This window comes from Onychomys torridus, chromosome 13 (genome assembly GCF_903995425.1).
Source record: "Onychomys torridus chromosome 13, mOncTor1.1, whole genome shotgun sequence".
In the NCBI taxonomy this organism is placed as follows: Eukaryota; Metazoa; Chordata; class Mammalia; order Rodentia; family Cricetidae; genus Onychomys; species Onychomys torridus.
In genome coordinates, this window is record NC_050455.1 from 73031018 (window position 1) to 73043975 (window position 12958).

General features: G+C 44.0%; 1 protein-coding gene across 1 annotated transcript in view; it reads right to left on the reverse strand.

Moving 5' to 3' along the window:
- Positions 1-8723: 8723 nt before the first annotated feature.
- Positions 8724-12958, reverse strand: part of C13H18orf63 (chromosome 13 C18orf63 homolog) — a 65455-nt gene continuing 61220 nt past the window's right edge. The window contains exon 13 of the mRNA XM_036204504.1: positions 8724-8893. Within this exon, the coding sequence (XP_036060397.1) occupies positions 8724-8893 (170 nt within the window). The remainder of the gene's footprint in view (positions 8894-12958) is intronic.

A 12958-nucleotide genomic window follows, 5' to 3' on the forward strand; every position in this document is an offset into this window, starting at 1 on the left:
TGTGAGTATATCACGAGTCGGAAATGTACTCATTACACCTACCCTACAGAACACTATAGCTTATTAATGTAGTCTACCTCCAATTTGCTAAAACACAGTCGTCTGGCTACGGCTATAGCAAAATCATCCGGCATGAAGCCTCCCTTTACAAGAAAACACTGAGTATATTGCGAGGTTTGCTGGAGACGGTCCTGGAAGTGATAGAATGATTGTGTGGCATACTTTAAAACCACCTTAGTGTCAGAAAACCAGGGCTTGGGGACAGTCTGTAGTATAAACACTTGCCTGAAGCCTGTGGGGACACACTCAGTGTCTTGGTTTCTTTTCTTCTTGCTGTGCTAACACATCTCAAGAAAAGCAGCTTAGGGAGAAAGGGTCTATTTTGGCTCACAGTTCACAATCCATCCTGCTGGGGAAGTGCAGACAGAAGCAGCTGGAAACAGCTGGTCATATCACATCCACAGTCAGGAAACAGGGAGTAATGTGTGCTTGTGTGCAGCTCCCCTTCTCCCTCCAGGATCCCATCCCAAGGAACTGTCCCATCCACAGTGTGGGTCTTCCCACTTCATGCATCTGAAAAGGGTAATCCCTTACAGGCACAGCCAGAGGCTACCATGGCCTAGACAGTCCACTGCAGGTGTGCCTGGAGGTGTGCGTCTTAGGTAAGTCTACTACCTGCTAAGCTGTCTATTAACACTAACCCTGGTACTAATACTAACATCACACTTGGTGGCCTTGTCTTCTTTGGCAGACTGCTGGGCTATCATGTGCAAAATGGCAAAACTTGGGGTTTTGAGAGAGATGAGTAAGTTTAAGAGATTTGGAGGATCAGGGAGAGGAAAAATGGAGATTGATCAGCTGCTACCAGGAAAAGCATCTTGCAGGAAGAAAAACTGTTTTGAGGGGAATTTCAGAAATCCATGTGGTATGATATAATATAATATAATATAATATAATATAATATAATATAATATAATATAATACAATACAATACATAAAAGTATAGTATAATATAATAAAGTATAGTATAATATAATATATAGTATAATATCTATCTCCACTTTTTCATGACTATTCAATAAAACCAACATTTTGTACCCAGGCTTCTAGTCTGTGTATGAGTTTTAGGACACAGCAATAACTTTGTATCCAATTAATATGCCATTTGGGCTACATAAACATAAAAATCCATAGTAATAATAATAGTGATAGTAATAATAATAGTGATAATAATAAAAGCAGTAACAGTACTAATAAAATAGTCATCAGTAATAATAATGTGACAGTAATAGTGATATTAACAGCAGCAGTAAGAGTAATGTCCTGGCTGATTTCTTTATCAATTTGACACAGGTTAGAGTCATCGGGGAAGATGGAAATTCGGCTGAGGGATTGCCTCTATTAGATTGGTCTGTGGTCATGTCTGTGTAGTGTGGTGATATATTGTGTACCCTAATAAAATTTGCCTGAAGATCAGAGGACAGAACAAGCCACTTAGATTTAACATGGAGGCCTGGCAGTGGTGGCACACACCTTTAATCCTAGCACTCGGGAGGCAGCCAACCATCTGGACCTCTGTGAGTTCCAAGCCACTCTGGACTACATGAGATTGATTCACTGTAGGTGAGAAACAGAGCTAGGCAGTGGTGGCACACACCTTTAACCCCAGTACTAGGAAGCACACATGCCTTTAATGCTAGGAAGTAATAGCTGAGCAGGAAAAGGTATAAAAGGCATGAGGAGATAGGAACTAAAGGAACTTTTGGTTGAAGTTTTTTGGGTGAGGACTCAGAAACAGTCAGAGGATTCGTGGAGTTGGTGAGGTGAACTGTGGCTTGTTCCTTTGTCTCTCTGATCTTTCAGCATTTACCCCAATATCTGGAACCGTTTTTTTTGTTTGTTTGTTTGTTTTTTTGTTTTGGTTTTTTTTTTTTTTTAACTTGATAAGACCTTCACATTTGAGCTACAGTGTAGCATTTTCTTGATTAAGGTTGATATAGGAGGGCCCATCCCACTGTGGGTGGTGCCATCCCTGGGCAAGTGGTCCTGTGTGCTACAAGAAAGCAGGCTGGGCAAGCCATGGGGATCAAGCCAATAAGCAGCATTCTTCCATGGCCTCTGCTTCAGTTCCTGCCTTGAGTTCTTGCCCTGAATTCTCTTCATGATGGACTACAAATGAGTGTAAGCTGAAATAAACCCCTTCCTTTTCAAGTTACTTAAAGTCATGGTGCTTATCACAGCAGCAGAAACCTAAGACAGGTAGGAATAGCGATGGTGATGTCGGTATTAACAATAGTAATAGTGGTAATAGTAGCAGCAACGATGATGGTATAATAGTAATGATAACAGATATAATAAGTAGCATGATAGTAATAACAACACTAATGGTGACAGTGCCTTCAGTGACGTGTGTGTCCTCCTCTCTCAAGTGGAGGAAGTCTACAGGCCATGCAAGGCAGGTCCTTGATGAGAAGACTTGCCTGCTGTAGCTAAGTGACAGGAATGCTGGCTGCTGGGCTCACTCATTAGTAGTTTTTATTGCAGTAAAATATACATAGAAAATTTACCCATCAAATTATTTTAAGGCCTGTAATTCAGCATGCTGACAACGCTGAGTCCCCACCACCCCTGCAAACTTCCTGAATGTCACCCCTTGCATGTCCACCACACAGACACACCCTCTGCCCCACCCTCTCTCCTCCCGCTGACTGGCAGATACTGGTCTCTGTATACCTCTTTTTTCATATTCTTTGATTGCATAAGAAACATTCCAGAACCTGCTGGAGCAAAGGGATGAGAAGAACCCCAGGAGGGGGGCAGTCTTTCTCTTTCCACCCCCAAGTGAGGCTATGGGGCAGAGAGAGGCAGAGCAGGTTCTGAGGTAAACAGGGCAGTGCAAAACAGGTGTATTTTAAGGACAGAAATATACCACAGTTTTAGATCATTTCTGCATCTGTTTGGCATTGTCCTCTCTCATGCTGTCCAGTGTGGCATAAACTCATTATGTGGTTGACGATGCTCACGAACTCCTGACCTTCCACCTCTCAAGTGCTGGGATTATAGACTCCGCCACCAGGACCTGCTTGTGTGGTGTTTGAGGTGGAAGCTAGGGCTTTATGTGCACAAAGCAAGCACTCCACCCACAGAAATGCGCCTTCAACCCTAGAATGGGTTCTTCTTTTAAGATTTAATTGTGTGTGTATGTGCCATATATGTGAAGGTGTCTGAGAAGGCCAAAGAGAGTATCTGATCCCCTGGAGCTAGAGTTACAGGCAGCTGTGAGCCATGACATGGCACTGGAAACTGAGCACCAGTCCTCTGCAAGAGCAGCAAGCACACTTAGCCACTGAGCCGTCTCTCCAGCCTGTAGACCGGCTTGCTAATAATCCTCTGTTCTTCCCTTGTCCAGCAGCAATGCTTACACATGCTCTGTGTTTAGAAAGACACATTAGTTATTTAGGGAATATGTTTCAGGTTGAAGACAGGAGCACACTGGGTATTTATAGCAGGAGCTCCTGGGCACCATTCTGTTTTAAAGGTGACAGTTTCAAGCCAAGAAAGTTTTGTTTTTAAGTTAATACTATGATTTTCTCACTTAAAACTTTTCCTCTTTCCTTATATGATTTTGTTCAGTATAGCTAGAGTTTTCTCTTTGTAGTCAGAGTTTTCCTGCCTGGCCCACAGTCAGGACAAATCTCTCTTACCTGCCAGTCCCACAGCCACTCAGATCCAACCAAGTAAACACACAGAGACTTATATTGCTTACAAACTATATGACCGTGGCAGGCTTCTTGGTATCTACTTCTTCTATCTTAAATGAACCCATTTCTATTAATCTATAAGTTGCCACGTGACTCCTGGCTTACCAGTACCTTATATCTTCCTTGTCATGGCGGCAGCTGGGAGTGCCTCTCTGCCCCAGCCTTCCACTTCCCAGAATTCTCCTCTCTCCTTGTCCTGCCTATACTTCCTGCCTGGCTACTGGCCAATCAGTGTTTTATTTATTAACCAATCAGAGCAACATTTGACATACAGAACATCCCACAGCAGTTTAGTCACTTTGTTGTTACAAACTGAAGGCTTGTGCCTCTACAAAATGCATAGATTGACATCATTTCCCTAAATGGTGGTATTCAAGGCTTTGAAGGTGATTTGGTCACAAGGGTGAAGCCTCCCTGGATGGGAATAGTGTCCTTGTGAGGAAGGCTGCAGAACGCTCTCCAGTGTGTCCTCTACCATGTGCAGATATGACAAGGAAGTAGCAGTCTGCGACCTTCTAGAGCCCCTGCTGGAACCCAACCTACTTCCAGCTTGTAGAACTGTGCCCAATAAGTAGTTATCTTCTGAGTCCCAGTCTGTGGTAGTCTGTTACAGCAGCCACCAATGACTGAACTCTCAGTAACAGAAGATAAGGAGGTGGGTGGGAGAGTCACACACAGGCCACCGTACCCATCCAGAGTCTGACTACATCCCTCTTCCTGGGGGTCTGTTACCCAGGAAAGATTCCAGCCCAGTGGTGTCTTCATGGACCAGCCTTCTATCAGCCATGCCTGGAAGTTAGAAACACCGGGAAGCCTGGGTCAAGAGCAGTCCTGGAACAGCACAGACTTGAGAACCATGGCGTGGTGTGCACAAGGCATCTTTAGGATGTGAGAAACAATGACCCTTACTGCACAATAAAAGTGTTACCATTTCATAATAAGAGCACTAGACAGAGTCGTGAACTCAGGAGAGTTTGCTTTATGACCTTACAAAGTTGGGTGGCAGCTTAAGAATGGCAGGCATGCTGATTGAGTGTGGAGAACAATTTATAAACCCTAACACATGGCATCTCTTCCCTTTTGCAATAATCAGGAGGGGACAATTTTACAGGTTGTCTGGGGCTTGCCTTTCTCTGTCAGGTTTGCCATTTTCTCAACAAGAGCCATGCATGGTAGACTTATCTCTGCAGTTTATGTCCTGTTTATTTTAAAGATCCTTGACCTTGCAGGCAAATTTGGTTGCTAATAATTTTCTACAAACTTCTGTTTGGATATGTGTGTAGGGTATCTTAGAGTTTGGATGGGTAGGGTTGTAAGCTAGATCAGCAGCCATTAGCAGAAATCTAGTACTTTCTGACCATTTTTTGTTGGATCTAAGCTGCCTCAGGGCACCTTTGAAAAAAAGAACCCTCAGAATTTATTTCTAACAAGGGCGGAGTCTATGGTTTCATCTGGACCTCACTTCCCACACCACCCTAACTCCTGTGTGTCCATCCATGAGCTCCATCAATCAGCACAGCCAACAACACACTCCCTGTGATGTTAGCCCTTCTCTTTTCCAAAGCAGGGGAACCGAGAAGCACTTTCACTGATCTGGTCATTCTCTTCATGGGGTTCCTCCAGCAGCTCTCACACCATCAGCTGGTTCAACTGCACAGCCAGACAAAGACGCATGGTCCCTGCACATGGCTCATGGCCTTGCTTCAAAGAGTGTGGCCTTTTAACAGGTATCACAGTTGTGTTATGCGATGAGACGCAGATGTGTGAAAACATTGGGGCTCCCTGGTGTCAAACATTGCAGGTCAGGGCACTCTAGCAGTGCAGTTCCAGGGACAAGCAGCCCTTTCTTGGCTGTCTGTGGGGTGACAGGCTGCAGCAGGTACTTCCTGGCACTTGTATACATAGCATGACCCTGTGACCTTGAACAGTTATGAACTTTGACATGACACAAATTTGGAAGTGGCCTACCTTGAGTTTCCCAGACCACAGCTGCCTTCTCACAGGCGAGGTGCTGAGTAATAAATACCTTAAAAGCATTTTGAAGTTCTTAGGCAGGTACAGGGTGCCCAAGGCACACACACTTGCTAAGTGTCTTTTCCTCCTGGCTCCCAATTTCTGCAGGTGCCAGGGAGATGGCAGATTAAATCTGACATTGGCAAATACCGAGGGCTGCACTGTAATGCTGATATGTTCTCTGTGGTATTTCAAGTTGGGAAACATGAGAACATAATATATGAAGTGGGATCCTAAGTACTGACCATGCTCTCCAGGGAGCTTTTAATAGATGTGAGTAGTAGTTTTTCTTGAGAACGTGCCCAGAGATCTGGATCTGGGCACATGCTTTCTGAGTCTGAGAAGTGGAAACTCCTGAGCTAGCTGTGGTCTGGAAGAGCATTTCTTTGTTTTCTCAGGGCTTGGGATTGGTCCTTGTTCTTTCTCAGTCAGAGTCTGATAAGGCCCAGCTTGGTCTCAATGTTGCTTCCTGGAGTAGGCTGGATGGTGGGGTTTTACCTTATCTCCAAGTGGTCATGTTTTTCTCCTTCAAGCCTTGTTTCTCTGCTGTCACATGCAGAGTGGGATTTACCTGGAAAGCTCTCAGGTTTCACTGTTCATTACTAGCTTGTTTCACTAATGACAGGCCAAGGGCTACCACGACTGTGTACGTGGAATAGAGGAGGAGGAACTGGCATGGACCTGGGTGCTTGTCAAAGGAGAAAGCTCAGGAAATATATTCTGAATGAGGAAATGTAGCCTCTGCAGACTAATGTGGGGACATGGATCTATTTCTGGCTAAGGGAAGCATGATAGCCCCAAGTGCAGGGGCAGATCTGCTTCAGCTGAGGGAAGTAGCTGCAGCCCCGGGTCAGCATCCGTACCAACACTTCGTCCGAAGACAGCTGGAAGTTCAGGAACCCATGGGGTTAGGGGGCTTCACCACCCGGCCTGGCCTGAAGGGATGGATACTGGTCCCAAGGGTAGAGCCAGATGGAAGATAAGAAAGCCATGGGTGTGTCAAAATCCTACAGACTGATCGAGTGGTCAGAACTTCCACGATTGTGGAGAGTTTGAATGTTGCAGATAGAAAGCCAAAATGATCTTGTGCTATGTTTAGCACCTTCAGTGGTCGTTTATCACCAACCTGTGTATCTGATATAGCAGCCTTTTAACTGTCAGGTTGGACCTCTGGACAACATTGAGTATGAACAGCCCTCTAGCGTCTGACAACCCAAAGGTAAGAGTAATTAATGTCAAAGAGCCTCTGCGACCCAGAGCACCTGCTGCGAGTGTTACGGTTAGTATGGCAGGGTCTAGAGTCACTGAGAAGACAGAGCCTCTGGTTCTGTCTGTGAGAGAGTTTCTACATTAGGTTCAATGAGGTGAGAATATGTGTCCTAGTGTGGGCAGCACAGGCTGGGGCCCTGGAATGAGTAGAAAAGAAAGGGAGCCAGCATGTCCTTCTCTCTGCCCTCAGGCTATGGGTGCCGTGTAAACAGCTGCTTCACACTCCCACTGCCACAGCGTCCCCTCTTCACACCCCCACTGCCATGGCATCCCCTTCTGTCCTTAAGCTGCTTTTGTCTAGTGTTCTCTGTCATAGTGACAAAATAAGTCCATGTCACCACCAAGGCCTTTGATGAGGGCATTGTTTTATGGCTTCCTCTTCTGGGGCTAACTATAAAAAGTTCATGGGGCTTCCATGTTGGAAGAAAGTGTTCAGGGCATCCCGAATCTATTTCTCATATACAGAGTCCTATAGTTGTAGATGTTGAGATGCTTCATGGCCTGCTGTCTACAAACCAGAGAGCTAGGCGAGCAGGTGGTGTGGGTGCCAGGCATGGTGGCACATGACTTTAATCCCAGTACTTGAGAGGCAGAGACAGGTGGATCTCTGTAAGTTCAGCACCAGCCTGGTTTTACATAGTGAGTTTCAGGACAGCCAGGAGTGTGTACAAAGACCCTTTCTGGAAAGAGAGAGAGAGAGAGAGAGAGAGAGAGAGAGAGAGAGAGAGAGAGAGAGAGAGAAGGAAGGAAGTTACTGTCCCAGCTTCTAGGTCAGGTGGAGGGCAATTCTTCAGGTCTCTGAGGGTTGGCTGTGATGACTCACAGTAGGAAGGAATACCACTGAACTTGGGTTCATTCAGATGCTCTTATCACCAGAAATGCTCTCATAACCACTCAGAGACAATGGTTAGTCAACACATACTTTTGAAATTGGATTTCTGTCATTTGAGGGAAAATTCTTTTGAAATTCTAATTACATTTGTCCCCTCCATTTTCTCCCACCAAATTGTCCCACGAACCTCTCCCAACTCTCCCTCAAATTCATGGCCTCTTTTTTCACTGGTATTGCATGCTTCTGTGTATATACATATATATTCCCAAATCTAACCTGTTCAGTTCATATAATGTTGTGTTTTCAAAGCTGACTGCTTGGCACTGGACAAGCAGTCGGTATGCTCTTCCCTGGGGAAGATTTTAAATCTGTGATCTCAAGTTAGCAGGTGTGATGGCTATTCGTGGTTGTCAACTTGACCACATCTGGAATTAATTGAAACCCAAGCATCTGGACATACCTGTGAGGGGTTTTTCTTGATTGGATCATTCGAGGTAGGTAGAAAGGCCCACCCTAAATGCATCAGCACCATTCCAAGGGCAGGGGATTTCTGACTGACAGCCAGCACTCATCTTTTGAGTTCTGACTGTGACTAGAATGTGACCAGCTGCCCCATGCCCCTGAGCCATGACTCCTCCATCAGAATGGACTTTATTCCTTTTAAAACCATGAACCCAAATAAACCATCCCTTCTGTGAATCGTTCCTGTCAGGAATTTCATCACCACGGTGAGAAAAGTAGCTAAGAATGGGGGAGGGGTCATAAAAATGTACCAAGGAAGTGTATTCAACGTCGCCGCACAAGCTATGAGACTTGGAAACTTAGAGTGTGCGTTGCTTCCACGATGTTCAAAGGTGTGCAAAAGTCATCAGAATCAAAATGGAGTCCTCTGCGTCAAACCCGACGGTGCCAACAAGAAATACGTCAACCGGAGGGTCCAAAGGCAGGTTCTTTTCCGTGATGCGGTTGCAGCCAAGATGAGTGCCAGGACCTGGGGCTGCTGGTCCAAAAGGCTCTTCTGCATGGACAGATGGCCAGAAACTGCATCACCCTCAGATTGGTGCCACCCGCCATCAATCATTATGACCAAAGACTAGTATTTGTTTAAAAAATCCTCATTTTTATCTGTACAGTTTCGCCTGTATCTCCATCACTTTGAATCATTTACTGTACTTACCCCATTTCTATTGCTATAATAAGACACCTGGAAACAAAGCAATTTTGGGGGGAGAAAGGATTTATTTTAGCTTCCTGTTCCAGAGGTGATACAGTCCATCATGGCAGAGAAGGCATGTGAACAGAGGGGCCGATCACATTCTATCCATACTCAGGAAGCCTGCCCACTGTGACCTTTTCCTCCAGCAAGGCTTCTCTTAAAGGTTTCATAGTTCCATAACCCTCAGACACTGCCGCCCAGCAGGGATCAAGTGTTCAAATGCATGCACCTAGGGGACATTGCTCACACAGCTCCCGAATTTACTATGTCACACATGTTCTCAATACACGACTTTCCCCAAATAAATATAAGCATCAGTATTCTTTCAAGGTCTGATGCCCTAGGTTACCAGAACTTGTTTTGAGGCAGAGTCTTACTATATAGCTCTATCTGGCCTAGAACTCATATATCTGCCTGCCTCTGCCTCCTGAGTGATGTTATTAAAGCCACTATACCTGGCCAAGAATTTTTTTAAGAAGCCAAATTGCATGAAATATTTTTGTTTGTGTCTTGTAAATTCCTAGTGAGTTATTTTAAGCTTAGTTTTATTATGCTGTAATCTGGAATTTTATGTTCCTTCTTATGTCATGATTCATGATAGCTATGCACGTGTGTGTGTGTGTGTGTGTGTGTGTGTGTGTGTGTGTGTACATGTGTGCACACACCCATAATAATGATCTGGCTTGTAGATTTGGTTTAGTTTCATCTGTTCAACAAAAAGAAGCTTCAGTGTTTCAAAAAACTGTTATGTGTAATTTCCATCTTTGTGTTCAAACAGATTCAGTTTCTTTTTTTATTAATTAAATTTATTTATTTTACATCCTGACCACAGTTTCCCCACCTTCCTTTCCTCCTGTTCCCTCCTCCCACATCCCTCCTCTCCCCCCTCCACACCTCCCCTGTTTCTGTTCAGAAAGGAGCAGGCTTCCCATGGGTGTCAACAATGTATAGCACATCAAATCGAGGGAGGACTAAGCTCCTACCCTTGTTTTAAGGCTGGGTCAGACAATCCAGTATGAGGAATAGGTTCCTGGAAGCCAACCAAAGCATTAGGGCTATGTGGTGGAATATTGTTTTAAGGTGTGTTACTTTTGTTTATGCTCTGGAACATTTGTTTAATGAAGCAAAGATGTGTTATGTTTGTTTGATTAAATAAAATTAACCTGTGGTCAGGAGGGTGTGTCAGCAACCAGCTGACAGGAAGTGGGAGGAGCCAGGTGGAGAAGGGCTTTTCTGTGGAGGCTGGGAGGTGGATGAGCCGCTTTTCGGGAGAGAAGATGAGGTACTTGCTGTTCACCTTCTCTGAGGAGCAGACTTTCACCTCAACTTTTGAATCTTGAGTTCCTTGAATCTTGACTCTGAACCGCTGCTGGGCTGCTGATAGCGGCAGAGTTGTATTGCTGGTTAGGACTGCCTTGCTTAAAAGGCAGCAACAGTTTTAAAGGACAGCAGGAACAGACCCTGCTTCCTCCACTAGGAGTCCCACAAGCAGATCAAGCTGCACACTGTCAGGCTCCCTAGCTGTCTGTGAGCTCCCATGAGCTCAGGTCAGCTGTCTCTGTGGGTTCCCTTGTGATGACCTTGACCCGCCCCCCCCACTTGTGCAATCCCTCCTCCCTCTTTTCAACAGGACTCCCAGAGTTCAGCCCAGTGCTCGGCTGTGAATCTTTGCCTGTGTTTCCATCAGTCACTGGATGAAGGCTCTCTGATGACTGTTGGGGTAGTCACCATCTGATGACAGGAGACGGCCAGTTCAGGCCCCCTGTCCGCCATTGCTAGTAGTTTCAGCTGGGGTTCTCCTTGTAGATTCGTGGGATTTTCTTTTGCACCAAGTTTCTATCTGACTCCAAAATCGCCCCCCCCCACATCAAGACATCTCTTTCATTACTCTCTCCTCCAACCCCCCCAATCTAATCCCTCATGTTCCCATCCCTGCTGGCCCCCAGTCTACCCAGGAGATCTACTCTATTTCTCCTTCCCAGGGAGATCAAGCTTCCCCTTTGGGGGCCTTCTTTGTTACCTAGCCTCTTTACTTTTACCTATACTTTACTTTATAGCTAGTATCCACTTATGAGTGAGTACATACCATGTTTGTCTTTCTGAGTCTGGGTTACTTCACTCAGGATGATTTTTTTTTTCTAGTTCTATACATTTGCTTTCAAGTTTCCTGATGTCATTGCTTTTAACAGCTGATTAATACTTCACTGTAAGTGTACCACATTTTAAATTTTTTTTTTACCCATTCTTTGGTTGAGGGGAATCTAGGTTGTTTCCAGGTTCTGCCTATTACAAATAACAGTGCTGTGAACAAGAGTAGTATACCTGGGTCTTGAGGTAGATTAACTCCCAATTTTCTGAGAAACCTCCATATTGATTTCAAAAGTGGCTCTACAAGTTTACACTTTCACCAGCAATGGAGGAGTGTTCCCCTTGCTCCACATCCTCTCCAGCATAAGCTGTCCTTTGTGGTTTTGATCTTAGCCATTCTGACAGGTGTCAGGTGAAATTGCAGAGTCGTTTTGATTTGAATTTCCCTGATGACTAAGGATATTGAACAACTCTTTAAGTGTGTCTTGGCCATTTGAAATTCTTCTGTTGAGAATTCTCTGTTTAGATCTGTACCCCATTTTTTAATTGGATTATTTGGTTTGTTGATGTCGTTTTCTTTTTTTTTTTTTTTTTTTAGTTCTTTATATATTTTGGAGATCAGCGCTCTGTCAGATGTGGGGTTGGTGAAGGTCTTTTCCCATTCTGTAAGCTGCTGTTTTGTCCTATTGATGGTGTCCTTTGCCTTACAGAAGTTTTTTAGTTTTGGGAGGCCCCATTTATTAATTGTTGCTCTCAGTGTATGTGCTACTGGTGTTATATTCAGGAAGTTGTCTCCTGTGTCAGTGTGTTCAAGGCTACTTCCCAGTTTAGCTTCTATCAGGTTTAGTGTAGTTGGATTTATGTTGGGGTCTTTGATCCATTTGGATTTGAGTTTTGTGCAGGGTAATAGATATGGATCTATTTGCATTCTTCTACATGTTGACATCCAGTTATGCCAGCACCATTTGTTGAAGATGCTTTCTTTTTTCATTGTATAATTTTTACTTCTCTATCAAAAATCAGGTGCCCATAGGTGTGTGGATTTATGTCTGAGCCTTTTATTTGATTCCATTGATCCACCTGTCTGTTTTTATGCCAATACCACACTGGTTTTTATTACTATTGCTCTGTAGTAAAGATTGAAGTCAGGGATGGTGCTACCTCTGGAAGTTCCTTTATTGTACAGGATTGTTTTAGCTATCCTTTTTTTTTCATATGAAGTTGAGTTGTCTTCTTTCAAGGTCTGTAAAGAATTGTGTTGGTATTTTGATAGGAATTGCATTGAATCTGTATATTGCTTTTGGTAGGATGGCCATTTTTATTATGTTGATCCTACCTATCCATGAGCATGGGAGATCTTTCCATCTTCTGATATCTTCTCCAGTTTCTTTCTTCAAAGACTGGAAGTTCTTGTCATATAGGTCTTTCACTTGCTTGATTAGAGTTACCCCCAGGTATTTTATATTGTTTGTGGCTATTGTGAAGGGTGTTGTTTCCCTGGTTTCTTTCTCAGCCCATTTATCATGCATTTATTGGAGGGTTATTTATTTATTTATTTTAGTTGTCTTGTATCCAGCCACTTCCCTGAAGGTGTTTATCAGTTGTAGGAGTTCCTTGATAGAATTTTTTGGATTGCTTATGAATACTATCATTTCAGCTGTGAATAATGTGAATAATGATACATTGACTTCTTCCTTTCTGATTTGTATCACCTTGATATTCTTTTGTGATCTTATCACTGTAGCTAGTACTTTGAATATTATATTGAATAAACATGGG